At 38.8% G+C, this 21064-nt stretch overlaps 1 protein-coding gene across 1 annotated transcript in view; it reads left to right on the top strand.

Moving 5' to 3' along the window:
* Positions 1–21064, top strand: part of grin2da (glutamate receptor, ionotropic, N-methyl D-aspartate 2D, a) — a 132411-nt gene that overhangs the window by 44417 nt on the left and 66930 nt on the right. The window contains exon 7 of the mRNA XM_039606139.1: positions 19454–19568. Within this exon, the coding sequence (XP_039462073.1) occupies positions 19454–19568 (115 nt within the window). The remainder of the gene's footprint in view (positions 1–19453; positions 19569–21064) is intronic.

Consider the following 21064-nt stretch of genomic DNA (forward strand, 5'->3'; position numbering starts at 1 on the left):
CTCAGAGTTGCCTGTCTTACATTTTCTCTAAACAATATGAGCTTTTCTTTCAGTGTTTTCCCCATTGTTCATTAGACCGATTCACATTCCCTTTGTGTTTCTTCATTGCCCAAAACCCAATTTGCTTGTCTCTCAGAAGTAAAGGCCTTTGTCTTTTTACAATAATCTGGTGCATCAGATACATTTGTTATAGATTTTTTTCTTCAGCAGAAAATAGGTTCACTTTGGGGTTTTTTTGGTGTTCTTTGTTCTTTGGTTATTGTGCTTCTGGGACTGAACCAGACTATTTGAATACTTGGTCAGGTGAGTTTTCAGTTTCAGTATTTACACTTCCAAAGAGTGTTTAGCTCACCTCACTGTTTCATGGTTGGAAATATCGTTATTAGATTTGATGATGTCTCCTACCCCTTTAGTGGATATAAATCTAGTGACTTTTTGAGCAAACAGTTGCAGTGCTGTCCTGGGAGTGGGGGTCTCGTCCTTCAGTCCCTCCGCCGCAGGGCCACCCCCTTCAGTGTCTGCTCCGGTCAGTGAGCGCCACAGAGCAGCAGCAGTGAATGAGCCGTTTGTTCATACACAGTATTGTCTTGTGGTTTGTTACCCACACAGAGGTTGTGTACTCTGTACAGTGAAAGAAAAGAGTAACAAAGACATGTTGTCACTAACTTTTTCTTGCTGAAATCACAGAACAGCTGATCGCTGAACTTATTTATACCTCGACTGGTGTCAGACAATATTATGGATAGGACTACATTTTGGGGACAAACAATCCTGTTATTGTACATAAAAAAATAAAAAATAAATAAATAAACATTTGGAGAAATTACTTAGCTGTGGGTAATATTCAGGGTATGGGGTTAGACTGCATATCAGGAAAATCTTGCCTGGGGGTCAGAAACCCCGGGTACATCGTCTCACCCCGACCCCTGACAGCCTTCAAGGAAAACAAACAGCCTCTAAGAGATCAATAGGAGGCAGCGTTATGCTGAGAAGTTTCAAGGCACAAGCAGGGGAACTAAGTTAAGTAGCAGTAGGGACTGCCTGCAATCAATTACTCATGCAGTAGTGCATTTCAGCCTGCCGGCAAGAGCAGCTGGCTAATTTATGTTGATGTAGAGTTTTATGTTTGCATTTTGCTCATTTTATATTTTTATCATTACTGTAAGGTGTTGTAACAATCTTTGGATTCAACTATGCAATTGTGCCCCTTTGTGGTAACACTTTATAATAAGCAGTGTTAATTAATAATTTGATGTTTCTCAATTAACTGATGACATCTCATAGTCATTGTTACTGCTCAAATTTGGTTTTTTTTTTAAAATGTTTATTAACAGTTTACTATGTTTTATAGATCTCCAAAAGTTGAATCTGTTCATCTGGACGTAGCGTTTTGTGGGAGAAACGTTTCGTCACTCATCCAAGTGACTTCTTCAGTCTCAGCTGAGACTGATATGTTTTATAGACATCAGTTGCAACTTTGCAATAGCAGTCCACAGATTGTTACTGCTATGAAGTTCTTTGTAAACCATTTGTGAAGCATGGATTGTATTTACAATAACAATTCACGCTAGCTGGTTAATAAATAACCTTTAGACAATGAGCCGTTTCATTTCAGTGTTTCTTAACAGAGCCTGTCTCATCTCTTGAAATCCAGTATTGTCAAAACCAAAACCTTTTGTAGCTGACGGTATGTAGTGGTGGATTTTTTTTTGTTTTATACTTTTGTTTCCATTTTTGTGATTTCACAGAATTTTCTGATCTCTCTAATATTTTATTTGGGTGGAAAATGAACTCTTCAGATTTAGTTTCATTGATGGAATTTGTCGATTTGAAGCATTCATTCAACTGGTTTGCATCTTTCTCCATCACGTTTTCTTCTGCTCCATCTCTCCAGTTCTCATACAAATCTCCCCCTTTCTCTCTTCTTATACTCCTTTTAACTTTTGCCATGTCTCTAATTTTTATTAATCTCTTTTTTCATCTTTTTACTTATTAAATTACCCACCACCACCGCCACCCCCACCCCTCTTGTCCAGCTTTCCTTCCATTCATCTATGTGTTCTACTCTGACCATCTCTGCCCTCCATCTCGTCTCCTCTGAGAAACACGTCCACAAAGACATCTGATGTGCCGCTTTTGCATGTACATTGGATAATGGGATTTGGACACAATGCATAATGACGGCATGCAGGAAGAAAGGACGGAAAGAAGGAAACCTGGGATATGAGGAAACATGAAAAGAAGCAGGAGAAATGGAAAAGACAGGAAAAGTCAAAATGAGTGTTTTGTGCATTTGAATGAATCAGCACACCAGTGGAGATGATGAATACATAAGTAATAAGTTAAAAACCATAAAATGACAGAAAAACATATTTTATATAAAGCACTCACTATCATGAGATTTTCTGGAAGTATTATCTTCTGGCTTCACTTCACATTTACTTTGCAGCAGAGTGTGGGTTGGGAAGTGTGAGGCTCTGGTTCTCAGCTGTAAAACGGTGGAGTGCCCACTCTAGGAGGAGAATGAGTTTCCGCCCCAAGCCGAGGAGTTCAAGTATTTCTGCGTGTTGTTCACACGGGAAAAGGGGACTGCCTGACAAAGTGGTGCTGCATCGGCAGTGATGTGGAAGCTGTAGTGAAGAAAGAGCTGGTCAATCTGCATTCCTGCCTTCATCTATCGCCGTGGACTGTGATGGCGGAAAGGATAAGATTGCAGATACTAGCAGTCACCTGGACTTCAGGCATGACTCAGATGATAACTGTTACTCCTACACATCAAAAGGACCCAGTTGAGGTGGTTCTGGCATCGGACCAGCCCCCCGGTGAAAGAGCCGGAATAAGTTGCTGGGGAAAAGGAGCCTTGGCTATTTGATTTTACAGGATTTCTTAAGCACTAATCTTTTCTTTATAGATACTTTAGCCTAATTTAGGGGTAGTAATAAAAGCCCAACAAACAGCCTTTGCCCCAGGGCTCACTCGAAGGGTAATGCAATCGCAGTACTTCTTTTAAAAATATTTTTATTAGAAGCTCCTCTGTTCTGTTTCCCTGTTTCTGTATTTACAGCCGTGTCTCGTATGTCTCATTATGAAATGGCTTTTTCTGCCATTTACATCGCAGTATTTTTATGACCTCACACTGTATGCGTATAACGACGGCCCGCCTGAGAACGAAGGAGGACGAGAAGAATCTCGGCATGGAGCCGCTAACAATCACATTACCTGAGATGTAATTTAATCAGTGAGGAATTGAAGGCCTCACTTAGACTCACCTTCTCGCCTCAGCTGAAGAGCACAGAGCAGATGCTGCTGATGTGCAGTTGACTCGGTGCATTTGCTGCATGTTAAATTACCAGTTGTCGGTAACGGGGAGCGGATCTCCTCTGGCCCTGTGACTTCCGCTGCCATCACCGTGAAAGCTGTCAACTCTGCGACGCACACACACACACTCTCACACATGATTGCACTCCCCCGTTATCCTTGCTGCGACCTGTCCTATCAGTGCTAATGAAGGTAGTGTGATGATGGCAGCGAAGTGCTAATATGAATGTGTGCCCTTCTGTTTTGTTTGTGTGTGTCCAATACAAGAGCTGCCACTCCTGCTTATAAACATGCAAATGGAGCTGTAAAGGGAACATTAAATTCCTCCCGATGCTGTTTGATGTTGAAATAGCTACTCTTATTCTGCACTCAGTGCTCTTTTTCCTCCCCTCCTCGTTCTTTCCTCCTCCCCTCAGCATCTTTCTCTTCCCCTTTAATTATCTTTCAGCTTCTCCCTGCCTCTCCATCACTTCATGTTTCCTCTGTCTGTCTCTCTTCAGCTGTTTCCTCTTTGCCCCTTAGCTCCTTGTGTCCTTCCCCTTCCTCCTTTTCTCTCCTCCTTCCCGCAGTTTCCTCCATCTCTCCTTAACTCTCTCCCTCTCTCTTTGCTCCGAACACTTACTTCCTGTCTTCGTTCTCACCCTCTCTGTTTTGTTCACATTTCCTGGTACTCGCTCACTCTGACCCACTCTCCCTCCCAGACGCTGCTCCATTTCAAGCACTTTATTACATAATTATGCAAATTCAAACTAATTTAAAGACACTTTATTACACCGTTACAACCTGTTATTTAATGTTTTATTGATTGCATATTTTGACTTATTACCCCAACCTTAATTTGACATTTTAATATATAATATTTATGACTGAGTGTGGTAATATGTAAGCCTGGACCTTCACAATGATGTGGCAAGGCCGTGCTGATGCAGGGGAATCGTGAGGGTTATCACAATGCCAGTTTACCAAAACACTACTACTATAATTCAGGTTCAAACAGAATATATGATCAGTACAATGTTTATATCTCAAACAACCTCCACAAATGTGGTGAGGAGCTGGTGAGGAGGCACATTTAGGATGTGTTTCCTGTGCTTCCTCTTCACAGCAGACATCTTGACTTGTCACACCAGAGAAAGTGCAGGTGCATTAGGTGTGTTAGATGAAAGCTGCATTTCACTTAGGGATGCCCAGCTTTTCTGCACGCTGGTTCACTGTCATGGTTCACTATAAACCTCACGGCACTCTTTTCTAGTGTGCCAAGTCAGAATGTCCTCCGTGAAACATGTTTATTGCATATCCTACATGCTTTAATGGGGACCTGTGCTGCTTTAGTGGATGCTCATATCAACTCTTACCCCCTCGGAGGTCTATTAGTGTAGTTTTCACATGCTGTCTTTGTGGAGGAAAGCGCTAAGCCAGGTAAAAGAGTCAAGTAATAAAGTCAGAGTATGTACACATAATGGTAAATTGACACCCTAAAATGAGAGCAGGCTGGTAGAACAGCAGGTTTTGTTAGGGACACATAAAATCTGTGGCATCCATTGTGTGCACTTTTTGTGCTTTGGTAACACTTCTAACCAAATGATGCACACTTTTCCAAGGAAACATGGTTTAACCCAGAATCCACACCAACCATATCATTTTTATGTTAAATATGCCCGGCTCAGTTCAGTCTTAGCTTTGTAATAGTTAAACTAAAACCACCTGAAATGAAAACCTACTTTACCACGAGAAAGCCCACTGGAACAAGGCAGTGATGGAACAAAAGATTAAAAGATGAAAGACAGAAATTGATAGACTTGGGTAGAGAATAGAACCAAGCAACTGGAGAATTATGAGATTTAAAGTGGGAGGAAGGGAAAGGAAAAGAAAAACAGTTTAGAAGGGAAATGAGGGGTGAAAGACAAAGAGAGGAGGAAGCAGTATGCAACAGAAAGGATGATTTGAATTTCAGGTCAGAAATGGAATGGAATAACATGCTGAAGTGAGTGTTGCAGTGATATATTGCCCATTTTCATCCTTGTTGAAAAAGCCAAATACTTTTGCATTTGGTGCACAGATGAATCAAACGCCCGGCTGCATGAATAATTTCTTATTTGTCAGCAGGATTTGTTTTTTTTTTAACTCGCATTTCAAAAGCACAAAATAATTATTCTGCTATGGACCACAGACCAAGGGCATAGTCCTTTCAGACAACATCTAGGTTTTTATTTGTTATTATTATTTATTTATTTTCCTGCTTACATTTTCTCTCATTCTTTTTTTGACTGTTGCTTAGTGCTGCTCTTCCTCTCCAGTGACGGCTCGAGTGGTGAGCTGTGCACCGTGGAACATATTGATTATTTCTTATGATGTTTTTTTTTTTGTTCACACTTTCATTATCCAGCTCTCAGGGGCTCAAGATCCATCTGTTCATCATTTGTGTAGTGACAAATATACACAACTCAAATTTTCACATAGTTTTTTTTTTCTGCAAAGGCTCGTTCAAGTCTGCAAAACTTTTTTTAATTAAAAAAAATAATAATTTTATCAATTTTATCCATGGTTCAGACATTTTGCACTAAATATTTTTGAATTTTAGCAAAGGTTGTTAATCTCTGGCTCTCTTCCACAGCATGTCTTTATCCTGTTTTCCTTCTCTCACCCCAACCTGTCCCAGCAGATGGCCCCGCCCCTCCCTGAGCCTGGTTCTGCTGGAGGTTTCTTCCTGTTAAAAGGGAGTTTTTCCTTCCCGCTGTCGCCAAAGTGCTTGCTCATAGGGGGTCATATGATTGTTGGGTTTTTCTCTGCATGTATTATTTTAGGGTCTACCCAACAAAATAAAATGCCTTGAGGTGACTGTTGTTGCGATTTCTATATAAGTAAACTTGAATTGAATTGAACTGGAAGCTGGAGGTGCCTGAGTCAGATGGTTGACATACTTGCAGTAGTTTCTACAACCAAATTGTGGCTGTAAGACAACATATTAGACAACATCACTTCATTACCAGAGTGCAGAGCTCTGCTGAAAGTTGAAGGCTCTACTAAATGCCACTTCAGCAATAGACATGCACTGACAGACTGACTGGAATCTCCAGATTTCCAGCAATCTCTGCCCTGAGTAGAGACGTACATCCAATTATGAGCTAGTTCGTTTCATGCACATGTCTCACACAGAGCTGTACAGTCAAATAGCTGCACGCACACTTACAGCCACACACTAACGTTTTGTTAGCATGCACGTGGGGGATCAGCATGAAAATGTGAAATAAAGGTGGGTGTTCAGCAGCTTATTTTCAGCTCATTAGTTGGACCTCTTTACCATAGCAGGACACTTTATTTTAACTTAGATGAGAGATGATCCTGTAACAGTTTGGGAGGAATTGTCAAGTTTACCAATTTATCTTATTATGAAAATAAAATTGTGCAAAGAAGAAAAGTTGGTTTGTGTATGCATATACTTAGTTCTTAAAAATAAAATTGGAATAGGCAAAAATCATAAATGGCAGGTCACACAGAATTGGCCAAAAAATTTGCTGCATCTCTGTTGAAGATGCGTATGTGGCCATTTTCTGGTGGAGGACAGTCTCCTTTAAACCATTCTACTCATGTCTCCTCATTGACTTGCTGTTTAAAATCCAGCAATTCAGGCTTTGAGAGAATGACTGTTCAGAGCGTCTTCATGATGACATCTCTAGATGTCTCACAGAATATTCTGTGATGATTTATGAATATTACAGATACACGTAACCCATTTAGTTCACACACCACATTCTGCGCTCCTGTAGTCTCCTTCACTGCAGAATCTGTGAATCACACAGGAGTCACGATAGCCTTTTCAGCTGTCAGGCTGCCCCTCCCTTTGGTGTTCATGGTCACAAGCCTTTCATTTGTGTTGTGTGATTCAACCCGAGCTCATTTCTCTCTCTCATACACTGTGTGGTTGTGTGTGTGTGTGTGTGCGCACAATAGCATAAAATACAAGCAGTATTCTCCCCACTGTAAGAGCAGACACAGCTCTGCTGGTGCGTTCAAAACCAGAGGACAGGACTCTGGCCCATAGTGGCTCTGTCATGAAAAGTAATGAACTATGAATTATATCAGTCGATATGAGAAGGAGTGAATGAGTGAGAGAGTCCAAAAGAGAGCAGGAAGGAAGAGAAAGGGGGGAGATACTGATAAAAATTTCATTGAATATTTGCTGCAGAGGGCTAGCATTTCTTTATTTATTAAATCTTCTCTTTTTTATTTTACTAAGTGTTATGGCATGTCTAGGGCTGGCCAGACTACAACATGAAGGTGATCCATCCTCAGACCACAAGCAGCCACGAAACACAGTTGGTACAATTTTACGATTTATTTACAATATGTTATTTTAATTTGGCTTTTAACACTGAGAAGGTGCTGAATGCAAGTTCACAGTGGACTTTATGCCAAAACAACAAACAAAACTGAATTATTTACCAAACATATCTAAAATGAATAAACCAGGTAATAATAAGATACCTCACTAACAAAGACCAACAGGAGAAAACTAGGATCAAAATAAAAGGCAGTCCACCCCTACAAACTCCTCGACGTAGCAAACAACATGAAAGGTTTTTAGAATATGCTTCACAGATAAAGGTGTGGCTGGTTGGGATGAGCAGAAGATGAATGACTGGCCGGCGCTATGGAGGGCCAGGAGTGACAAAATGAATTATTTAAATACGCCATTAAATAATTAATTAAATGTGTCATTAATTAAATACAATTTGAAATAAATAATTTATTAAGTGTTAAATGAATGGGCATTTAATTATTGAAATATTTATTTAATTAATTTATTCCAATTAATTAATTAATGAGACATGTATTATTTATTTACTGATGTATTTAATTAATTCATTTTGTCACTCCTGGCCCTGCGTAGACCGCAGTAGCGTCATCATCTATGTCATCTCTATTTACTAGTGCTGTCAATGTTAATCTCATTAAAATGACGTTAACGCCATATCCCCATTATGGGGTGCGTGGGGCTGCACGCCGCTAACGCTTTAACAAGCTAACCCTGCTAATGCGTTGACGCCGTGCAGCCCCACACACAGGCGATCCGCGCTAACTCGCTAATGGAGATTTGCCACGTTAATGCAGTTATGGTGTTAATGTCATTTTAACGAGATTAACCCTGACAGCACTATTATTTAGGTAACCAGTCTGTATCCCTCCATCTTCTGGGTCCACCAATCACAGAGAGGCACCTGTACACTTAGATTTACATATTGAAAGCAGCACCTTACAACATCAGTCCTAACTTAGCAGTTTTGCGATAATTTAAGGATTTAAAATAATGGAGAAAAAAGTTGCATTGAGATTTAATTGGCGGTATCCTCTGTGTCAGCAATGGGAGGTAGGGCAAGTTAATTTGCTTGATTCCCTTGAACAACCATTAATGCTTCTAGCATTACAAAATGCTGTTCAGTGTAAGGGCAACACCTAATTAGCACCAAAGTCCATCCAACGAAAGCTAAAATAATATAGCACAATCCCATGGCTGTAGCTGAGGAAAAGCTTGATCATGTAGAAAGTCTGTCACACAGCCAAGTAGTCCAACAAAGGCACACCTGACTACCAAGAGGATGTGGTTTACGTTCATACAAGGCTCTTTCACAACTAAAGCACAAGTTCAGACAACCATCATTTTATTTAAATGCAGTGTTAATGCTGTGAAGAGCTGGAATTTAGCCCATTTTTATTAGACAGTATTTGGTGAAATGCAGAGACAAAGAGAAAGAGACGCACAAGTGATATAACGTCTGATGAGTGAGAAAGACGTTGGTCCTTCTCGCTTTGAGCCGTTTTTTGTGTACTGCATGGTAAATGTAACAGTACTGTAAGTGAAAGGAAGCAGGAACCAGGTTCACATTAACATGTTTAATATTAAACAAACAAACAAAAAAATCAGTCGTGTCTTGTTCACCCCTTCATTCCCGGGCATCGTGCTGGTGAGGCTCAAGGTGGAAGACATAATGTAGGGATTCAGTAGAGACAAACAGATACTTTATTAAAGCCTAAACTTTATTTTTTTTATTTTTTAAATGTTGAGTACTTACATCATTTTCCAGTATTCATATAACTTCACCAGATAACATGAAATTCACTCTTATCTATTTTTCACTCATCTCCATAACTTACCTCGTAACTGTTTTGATCTGTTCACTGCTCATACTGAGGCTGCTGGCTTGTGGTTGGCTCTGAGTTCACTGAAGGTGACAGTAATTAGGGTCTGATTAGATTTGTGGTTGGAAATGTTTTCACGGTGGACTCCTGCAGTTTACTTTGGCAAACTTTGTGTCTTTACTCCCAGTGAGAAGCTAAAGACATGTTAGTGTGTTGCTGTTGTGTGCCCTGTAGTTGGCTGGTCAATCAATGCATGTCCTTTTGATTGATTGATCTATTTTTAGTTTGGTCAGTTTCTGTAGTTTTTTTTTTTTTTCATTTCAGTAACAAAGAATGATGCAACTGTTTTTTGAACCCACTCCTTTCTCAACATCCATTTTAAAGCTTCATTGAAATGATACTTTATTCATGACGAATAAAAAAAAATATTGTCGAATTGTTTCTTCGCTCTTTTCACAAAACAAAAAAATGTACCACTGTAGTCAAAGACTTTCATTTTCACCGACAACATTTTCTGCTTTTTTCCAACCACACTTCCCCAAGAGCCAGATGAGCAAGAGCAAGAGTTGCTGCTTCCAGATGCACAGGCAGTGTTAGCAGGCTACATCAGCTTAATTATCCTCTATGAAAACTGGAAAACTTTCCAACTGGATTGAGAGTATCTGCTGACCAATGAGCTGATTTTGGCATCATCTGATTTTCTAGGATTAAAGCTGAGCTTGACTCTGTGACCTGTCTGAAGTCTGTCTACCCTCAGGTTCATGACTATAACATTATCAGCTATCCCCTTGTAAACTGTGACTTTCCCAGTAATAGTGTATCCGGAAAGTATTCACAGTGCTTAATTCTTCCACATTTCGTCATGTTACAACCTTATTCCAAAACTTATTAAATTCGTTTTTCATCTCAAAATTCTACATACCTCATGATAATGAAGTGAAAAAAAAACTATGAAATTCTTTTTTGCTTTCTTATTAAAAATAACTAAATAATATTCACTTTGTTATCTGTTAGAATTTTGAATTAAAAATTAATCCATTTTGGAATAAAGCTGTAATATGACAAAATGTGGAACAAGTGAAGCACTGTGAGGTGAGGCGAGTGTCCAATGGAGCTTTTTACCTTCTTCCTTTGGGCATTCTTGTTATTTTGCTTTTTAAAAACTGTCACTATAATCCTGGGTGGGCATAACTCTAAACGCAGAGCTTCTACAGAGGCATCTTGTATATTAATGGTTTTATTGCATGACTGCAATTGAACAAGTGAGAAGTTGCAGATCTCACCTTTGTAGGGAATTCTTATGTAGATGTGGAGGCACCTGTTTGGCACTCAGTAGTAATGTTCTTACATTTTTCATGAGGATCTGCTTTGATTCAAATCTGCTTGAAATATGTTCTATTTTTCTTTCTTTTAGCGAGCGCTGGCTTTCCCACTGAAACAGACTGCCAGCACTTGGCGGCATATTGAAAAGCCATGGATAAAGGTAGATTTAGAATGGAAGAAATCCATTTCCAGTTGGTGTTTGCACTATAAGTTGTTTCAAGTTTCAGTACTAAAATTTAAAGATGAGTCTTCTGCATTTCTCTTTCAAAAATGCTGAATAATTATATTCATGGCCAAATGCATTCAAGATAAACTCTCTGTAAACAAGGTTTTTCCTATGTAAACATCCTAACAGGCTCTTATTTTTTTATAGTTCTGTAACAGTTGTGCAAGCTTTCAGTACAATATCTATACATATGTGCGTGAAGTGATCTTTTCTTTGAAAAGGTGGTGATCACAAAGCTATCTTCCTGTAATGATTTATTCATTTTTTTCTTTCCTCCTGAAAATATATTCAGGAATATGTAGCATCAACATGAGAGTTGCAGATAAGAGGATATAAGATGAAGAGAGATGGTGAATAAATGCTGACAAATCCCTGACTTTCATTACACCGAGCATGAAATGGTTCTTGATCATTTCAGCTAACTCTCTCTCCATTGCTGTTTTTTCATCTGTCTCGTTAACTCTCCATCTTGCTCTCTGCGCATCTCTTTTTTACTTTTGAATAAGTTGTCATGGTTACAAAGAAATCTTTTCTGCAACAGCCTGCAAAAAGGCTGAATGTTTTCACTGATGGAAAAATCACACCAACCAGCTTTGGTGCTTATTAGGGCAGGACTATAAACCATTAGGACATCCTCCATATCAAACAGAGAGACAGGCAGTCTTTGTCATGTCTCTGCCCAAATGGATCATTTGAACAGTCTCTCTCTAATGTACTGCACACCTCCCGTCTGAGATATTTCTCTGATTACACTGGGGAATTTGATGTTCTTGTCACTTGTAATGGACTGAATGAAAAATGATGTATAAAAATCAAAAGTACTTTTTGATAATTTTGTCCTCATCTTAAGATAAATGTTCATAGATACTGGGATTGAGAAAAAATATGTGATAAGATATTAGAATTCTTTGTTTTATATACATATATATATATATTGCTTTTTAATGTTTGATGGGTTCTCCAATTCCTTGATAACTTTTTTGTCAAAATGTAACCATTTTTTGCCTCCTTTTTTGCAAATTTTTCCACCTGTTTTTCCAGCGTACTAGATGTGAGTTTCTGAATCTGAAATGAAACAGTATTGATTCATCGTGTTCATCACAAGCACTCTGTGAATCTGTTACTTGCTTATTGTTTCTGTTGTGTAATTTGAAATAACTGCTGCCCTGACAGCTCCACTTGTAGTTGCCAAGCTGTGAAGGAGTTTAGTGTGATTGGTTAGAAGAAAACACAACAGCGAGGTGAGTGTGGCCAATGACGGAATAGTGAGCTAAAGGTAACAGGCTTATCACCAAGTGCCTGAGTAAAACTGACAAACCAATAACATGAAACACTGTGTTTCATGTTTGGTAATCGGGATGGAATCTAAAGTTTTCTGTCTTTTTTTAATTATTCATAATCAGCATGGAATTAATATTCCTGTAAAGTTAAGACAAACAAACCAACAAAGAGTTTTCTGCTAAAAGGAGCTGTTGAAACAGGTGTTACCCCCATCACCATCACCATGTACGGGGACCCTCACATCCAATGGGATGTATTTATTTATTAACCTTTCATTGTTATGAAACATTTCTGTCTAAACAGAATCAAATGTTTCCCAGTCAACAAACTTGCACTTCATGATGCCCTTTCTATCTTCTCATGGTGACTTTGTTATCACATCACAGAAAGTTTGACTTTAGTGGTAGATTAGGTTGTCTACTAATCTGGAGGATCAGTGTGGAGTCCACATGGTGAGGAGTCCTTGGGTGGGATACTGAATCTCCACTGCCCCTGATGGATCCATCAGAAATAGATTTTTTTTTAAAGTGCATGGATTAAAGTGCTGTATGAATGTGTGTATAAGTGGATGAATGTGGCTTTTGGTGTAGAAGTGCTTTGAGTGCTCAGCAAGAGCAGAAAAGTGCTGAATAAATACCATTTTCTATTTTAAACAGGAGTATTACCCCTTTTTGTCACGGCTGATGCATCGAGGCACAGGTGCCAAAAGCTTGTGTCTATTTCATGATCTGAGATTAGAATAGGTTGAGTTTTTTTTTTCTTTTTCTTTTTACTTGATGTTAAACAACACAATGTTTTATTTTATTAAGCGACTGGTCAGTCAGTCTCTGGCCTTAGTGAAGGGTATACTGTAATGATTTTCCTTTAACTCACTTATCTGTCATAGACCAATAGACTTGCTTGCCCCCTTTTTTGTGACAACTAACACAGTTATTATAAAAGAAGATGCTTTAAATAATAACAATAATTTAAACAATGTAAAAAAAGAATACGCATTAATTGTTGATGACATATAATTGCATTCAGTACCTTTGACCAATTATGTGGGCAGCCGGTGGCAAAATTCATGTCAGTGTCAAATCAGGACAAGCCTTTATGAATAGAAGTAGAGGGTTTACCACAAGGTGCAAACCACTGGTTCCACTTTAGAGCAAGAAGAAGAGAATAGATTTAACCACAGAGAGCCTGCATAATTCTGAAAAAATATGTTTGGACAGATGAAACCAAGATTTATTGGACAAGAAAAGTATGGAGCCGAGAAACATGATCTGAAGGATCCCACATTATCTGCCAAACATGGTGCAGGCAGTGATATGCTATATATGGGCATGTATGGCTCTATATTAAAAAATATTTTTTATAGCTTCTAAAAATTGGTTAAATAGTTAATGGATTTTAGGGGGTAATACCTTCAATTAAAGCCGAAGAGCTGGGGGACATCATCATGGTGGCAGTGGTTTATGGTGTACAGAGGCCAAAAAATAAAGAAATATATACACTGTGTCCAACAATTTATAGTCATAACTGTATGGTTATGGATTGGTTAAATTTCAGCTTCTGGTTAATGTTAAGGAAAAAAACTGGATTCTGACCTCAAAATGCTTTCTACGTTAATGGCACAGTATTTCTAAAGCTAGCATCAGTATTGAATCAGATCTAAATACTTGACATCCGATTCATCTTACTGAAAATCTACGCTAAGATGAGCTTCTTTCTGTGTAGCCCAGGATTTCTTCAGACGAGCTTTTCTCTGCCCCTCTGTGAGCTGGAATAGATGTAGGCCTGGGTAAACTTTATTGCTACAAATGAAAAGGTGGATTAACCAGGGTGAGCCGAGTGTTATCCTCCACTGAATCCCTGAATTATTTCTTTTTCAACATTGATGGGTCTATTTCTTCCCCCGTTTTCCTTTTTTTTCCTCCCCCGTCTTTCTGTTCTTTAATTTCTTCTTTTCAGCTGTAGCCCCATGATATTTATTTTTCTCTTGCCTCCCAGCTAGGATGCTCATAAAACAGGTACTAATTCCACTGAGAACGTTTCTTCCTCCACTGTTTGATGCACAGCTGTCACATGTCTCAGTGATAAATTCATCGATTACATCAGGCTCCATCTGAGCTCTGCTGTTGTGTAGGTATAATACATAGAGCCTGGTTTCCCGCTGAGAGTCTGTCAAGCTCCTGCTTCACTCGGTCATTCTTTTTTTTTCTTTTCTGTCTTCACGTGACTCTACCTCGTGGTCACAAGTTGTTTTGTTTTGCAGGAAATTATGTTAATTTTATCACAGTCAACATTACTGATGTAAATATAATATTTACTAAAACTTATTTGTTTTCATTCACTTTTAAAAACATATTGAATCTAAAAAATATGTATATGTGATGACTTTAAAGTTGGCTAAACATTAAGCACTGGTGTAGAAGAGACTAACAAAGCTGTGTAGGTTTTTTATGGATCAAGCCGCTATTAACTGCTTCTACAGAAGCTTCCATGACAGACAAAACTTGTGTCACTGTGTCTCTAGCTAGCTTATGAAAATAAGATGAACATTTTAACTGAAATTTGCAAATATGAATAAAGTGTAAAACTGCATAAATAAGGTGAACCAAAATATAAATTCCATCAGACTTCCATCTCAGTCCCTGTTTATTTATTTTTTACAAATTATATGTTAAATTCTGGAAAATTATCCCAACATTTATAAAAACATAACAATAATATAAGAATATAAGATAATATAAGAATATAATAAGAATAATAAGAAAGGGGTATTGGGATATTCATGCTTAACAGTGTAGTAAAGGTAGCAGTTACCAGTGACCTACCCTGAATAAAAATGATAATGATGATGATAATACTAATAATAATAATAATAATAATAATAAAGAAAAAATCAAGTGATTTCTTTTAAATTTCAAATACTTGTATGAGTAGTGACATAAGAAGGTGAAAAAAACAAAACTGAGACAAAAATGTTTAATTATGTTTTGGGTTTTTTTGGTTTTCAAAACAAAAGTGATTCCTGAGGCTTTAGCAGGTGTTTCTTTGGTACATGTAGAGTAAAATCTGGGCAGTTAGCATTAGCGCTGGCAGCTCAGCACACTCTGAGAAGAAATCTGTACACAAACATTCATAGAAAAGGAACTCACAGGTCTTTAAAAAGTGCTCGAAGAGATCACACATACAACACCGATCTTGTAAAGGGTCTTTAGAGTAAAGGCACTCAGTAAAACGTGACACTTAAAAATACATGAAGCACCCCTTATATCCAGTTGCTTCCTGTTACAAAGCCAATGCCATTGCCTCTTTGGGATTTCTGGTGATTTCTGTCATTGATCCATTTATGAATAACAGAATAAACCATTGAGATGAAACCTTGCACTTACTGAGAGGTGACTCGTTGCATCTTATCTCTGCCTTGAAAAGTAAAATAATGAACTATTATGCTATTAACTATTCCTCTGAGTTGACATTGTTGGGGAGAGAAATGGTTGTTAAATTTACATTGCAGGTTAAAGAGATTCTTAAATTCATCTTCTGGATTTTTCCTGCAGCAGCTGCTGGTTCATACCAGTAGCAGACCTATTTGATGGTACCCATTTCAGTGAAGCACTTCAGTGAATCATGTTTCTGTGCCACGCAGCACTCTTTGTCTTATTCTCTGTATTGCGTACCCTCTCGCTGTCTGCGTCTGTCTCCCTCTTCTGTTGCACTCTTCTTTCTCTCCGTCTCTCTCCCCGTCTCTTACTTTTATTCTAGTCACAGTTTCCAAGATTTTCTTTCTTTCCCTTCCACCTTATCTTTATTTCTCATGCTCTCTCTCAACCTCCTCCACCTCCTGCTGCTCTTTCAGAGTTTCTTGCTGCTGTCACTGCTGGTTCCCTGCATCTCTGCGCTGTACTGTAGTGCGTGCGGGGGGAAAAGCAAGAGAATTTGAAATGGTAGGGTGGAAGTAAGAAGCAGAGGCAGAGTAAAGGATAAAAGGATAGTGGAAGTAAAAGGAAAAAAAGGGAAGTGAGGGTGGGGGGTGTGACATTGTAGCCTACACTCAGCTGCAATCCAGCTTTACCTGGCAGAAGGGATGGAGACATTTCTTACTCGTGCCACTGCGAGCCTCGAGGCAGACTTTTTCTCAGGTGTAAAAGCAGGTGAAACAGAAATACTGAAGACCTCGGGGGCCTGCCAGATGTCAGGCAACATCAGCTGCTTGTGGGCACAGCAGCGGGTTAGAAGCCTTCCATTATAACATTCCTGCAAGGAAAGTCAAACACTTTCCAGTCATGAAATGGGTAGTCATGAATTCAGAGGCACAGACACAAGTGCCTTCTTTTTGTAAAAATGCCATCAGAGGTGCGTGGTCTACGAGGTTACATCTGTAGCTGATGTGCTGAAGGTGTTCTCGCTGTTTCGGCTGCTGAAGGCTGAGATGATCATATACACAACTGTATTCCAGTGTTACTCTGATATAATGGCAGCTGTGGTGTTTTATGGCTGTTATGGTTATATAAAAGGGTAGAAATTTATTTTAATATAACCGAAAATGAATTCACTCAGCCTCATGATTTTCTGTTTGTTTGTTTGTTTGCTAATGACAAGTTAAAGTTGCAGTTCAGTTTTGCCCAAATCTCGTGCATATAAACCGTGAAGTGAATTATCATTTTTGTGCATACATTGCATGACCATGCTGAAAGTTGGGCTTTTTCCACCTTTTTTTTATTTTGAAGCAGTGGCTATAGACCTGCCAGTTTCCCTTTGAGAAGTGGAGACAAAGTCAACTGAATCCACCATTTGTTGCTCATAAAGGAGTCAAATCTCATTTCACTTGTGCTCCTTTACTGTTCATTGTGCTGAATTTAAAACAGAAAAATAGGTAAAATGACTGAGAGCTCTTGTATTGACAGCGGTTCTGTGCTGTGAACCTGGATGGGAAAGGTTATGACAGCAGGCTTTTAGCCTCATTTTTGAGACATTTTTTGAACAAGTATAAACCGGTTAATATCCATTAAATATTCTGAATGTGACACAATTTGCAGTAGATTTGGCATTATTCAGTTTATTACGATAACTGGAAATGATGCTGAAAAAACTGGGTTGATGCTTGTTTTATTATTTATAGGTATCTCTTCGATAATTATTCTGATCTAAGAGTTTGTGACTGGAGTATATTTTGAGTTGATTGTGCATTTGAGTCGCAGTTGCATGCCAAAAAAGGTGCTAGGTTCAAGGATCAAGGATTCTGGTCAGCTTGGGCCTTTCTGTTTGGAGTTTGCATGTTTTTCATGTGCTTTCTTTGGGTACTGCAGCTCCTCCCACAGTCCAAAGACAGCGGCCATAGTAACTGTAGTACAATCAACAATTCCATAGCTTGTGGAACCATCTTTATCAGCAATAACTTGAAGTAATAATTTTCTAGATGACTTTATCAGTCTTTTTAAATCACTGTGGAAGAGTTTTGATCCACTCATAACAAGGGTGGTTCAGTTTGAGGTTTGCTGTCACTTGCAAGTTCCCATCACAACATTTCAATCAGGTTGAAGTCTGGACTTTGTACAATTGCATTACCTTGGTTCCTTTCTTTGTCAACCACTCTGGTGTGCACAAGATTGTTCTTCTGTTGCATAAACTTGTTTCAGCCAAGCTTTAGCTGTCGGACATTTGACTCTAGAATACTTTGGTATACAGAGAAGTTCATGGTTGACACATTGACTGCAAGGTGCCCAGGTTCTGTGGCTATATTGGAAACCCATGTCATGAAGCTCCCAGTACACAGTTTTTGTGTTGGTGTTAACACCAGAGGTGCTTTAGAGCTCTGCAGATCCTGAGTCAACAGGTCGTTGCCACCTCAGCACTCAGCAACCCCACTCTTTAACTTGAGGTTGTCCGGCTGAGATGCTGTGGTTTCAAAATGCTTCCACTTTGTAATAATTCTACTCTTTGCACTGTTGGTATCTTATTACAGTCACATGCTGAAATTCAGTGAGCTCTTTAGAACAACCAAATCTTTCATAAATGTTTGCAGAGGTAGACTGATTTTATCCACCTGTGGGAATGGGCCTGCACACATCTGAATTAATATTAATCAAACTCACCAAATTCAATCGAATTTTTTTCAATATAGTCAGATGTTGGGCTGCTAACAGTTTAGTTACTATGGTATATCACTTTTTCATCTTGTTTCTGCAGTGTATATTTTTTGTGTTTCCACGACTGATTACCGTTGATTAAGGGTTACTTGAGTTGTTAAGGCTTTCTTTCAGTGAGGTTGCTTGTTTTTGGGAGCATGCAGGATGGCTTCATTAGGATGCTTTGATGTGCTCTTTTTCAGGTGCTTTTAGGGTAGATGTTTCATTACAAAACATCAAAGGCAAAGCCGTCTCTTTCTCTCTCACTATCTCTGTCTTGCACCAATACTACAGTACTTGCTTCTTTTCAAGTATTAAAAGTGCGCTCAAGACCTTCATGGCTTACACTCATATTGTTCTTCTGCAAGCCTCTCGCTGTTGTAGTTGAAGTCGGGGAAACAATTTAGTGACTTTACCGCTTTATCTCACGTCCTCATCTTGTCTTTGCTTCACCTCAAGGTCTCAGCACCTCAACAATGCGATTTCCTCTTAGAAATGTGTTTTGTCTTTAGCACAGAATCCCTGATGTTTGTTCCCTGCAGTGAAGGTCTCAGCTCTACCTTCACAGCTCTGGTTACTTGAGTCTTGTTTCTGGACTTTTTCTTTTTCCTTTTGCTTCTTTATTTCTTTCTAATAAAAAGAAGCAAAAATTGCTCAACGTTTCTGCTATTTTTAATTTCTATAAGAAGTAATAAGGTTAAAAATTGTGTGTTGTAGATTTCCTAGAACTTTAGCATTAGACACAGGATGACAAGGATAAGAATAGAGTAGAAGTGCGCAGAGATTAATGCTGTGGGTTCATGGATGCACTCAGTAGATATCGTAGAAATCCGTTAATAAAAAATAAGATGGCAAATCATACAAAAGATGCTTTGCTGGAAACAAAGAGAACTTTGTTGCAAATTAAATGAGACAAATTAATAACAAATTAATGCCTTAAAAACAGCAGAAACATATCATCATTCCCATTTTCTATTCCACTCAAATTGATTGATTTCATATTAGAGGTACATATAAGAACTCATCTGCTCTCCAATCTGTGTTGCAGGTACTTCACCAATATATCCATAGGTGGACGGGACTATTCTTTCAACAGTGACGGCTACTTATCCAAACCGCTGCTTGATGTTATCTCCTATTCCAATGGGAGAGGCTGGGAGGAGGTCAGTACATATCTGTGTAAATTGGCACTAATTACCCAAACGTAGCAACTAGATAGGCTAACCACAATTTCACACACCATCAAACACGCTAACTCATCACTGCTCAATTTCACCTTTTATGCTCTCTCTGCCTGAAGCTCATCTCTTCTTCCTCCTTTCCTCTCTCCAATATTAGATCTCCCCCAGGCTCCCTCCTTTCTATCCTTCTACTCCTGTCTGTGTTTTTCAGCCTTGTTAGTAGGTGCTAATGCACAGTCCAATATCTTTGCCATCAGGGGCCATCTGGAGCAGTTGTACAGTAATAGTACTAAATCCAAGGTCTTCCCTCTGTGGGTACTTTCAATTCCTCAAGCTTTCCTTCGACCTGAGAGAAACAAGTAAACCTTTGTGTTCTTCCCACTGTGTTCCATTTGCTCCTGACCTTTAAGACTCAATATGTTTACTGGCAAGCAGCAGACTCAAGGTCTCCCTAATTTTGAGAATGAAAACCTTAAAGGAAAAAAAATCTACCTTTTAAAGAAACACACACACACACACACACACACACACACACACACACACACACACACACAAGCACATTGTTTTAACTGCATAGCATCACAGTAAGTCCCTCATTGTTGTAGTGTGTTACCTGCCTACAGTCGCTCAACACTGACCTAAAAGTTCAGCACTATGCAGCATTTAAGGAGTATTCATGTAAGAATCTGGACAAAAGATCCATTTAAAATGATTTAAGGAGCATTTAAAGAGAAGATGACACAGAATCCTGTGAATACATGTCTTTGAGGAACAACAAATACCAATATTTTTTACAGCAAATTATAGTATGCAAACTAAAATAATATTAGAATCACAAGTATTTTTGCAAATTATTTTTAACAATAAGGAAATATTGTTTTGAACAAATCTGTCAATACTGTAATTTTTGAAGGAAATTTCAATCACGTGATTGTTTATGTTAATGTCTCTCACATCACCACTTCTGTTCCTCATGTTGCTTCAGTTTCTTGAAGTTTGCAGGCATCCATTTATACACTGTTCTCTCAAAGTCCTGCCGTAACATTTCAGTCAGAGTGAATTTTGGTCAGGCCACTCAAAACTCAAATTATTGTCTTTTCAGCCATTCAGTTGTAGATTTGAGTTGTGCTTGGATCTTTGTCCTTTTGCATAACCCACTTTTGGCCAAGCTTTAGCTGTCAGACAGATGGCCTCACATTTGACTCTAGAATACTTTGATGTACAGAGGAGTTTGTGACAGTGACAGCAAGGTACCCAGTTCCTGTGGCTGCAAAAGCCCAAATTACCCCCCCACCACCATGTTTGGCAATTGGTATGAAGTGTTTGAGCTATATTTTGTTTTCTGCAAATGTGCCGCTGTGCATTTTGTCCAAACATGTCCTCTTTGATCTTGTCTGTCCAAGGGACATTGTTCCAGGACTCCTGTGGGTTATGCAGATGCAACTTTGCAAAGCGTTCTTTTTAGAAGTTGGACGCTT

Source organism: Oreochromis aureus, linkage group 22 (assembly GCF_013358895.1).
Source record: "Oreochromis aureus strain Israel breed Guangdong linkage group 22, ZZ_aureus, whole genome shotgun sequence".
NCBI classification, from domain to species: Eukaryota; Metazoa; Chordata; class Actinopteri; order Cichliformes; family Cichlidae; genus Oreochromis; species Oreochromis aureus.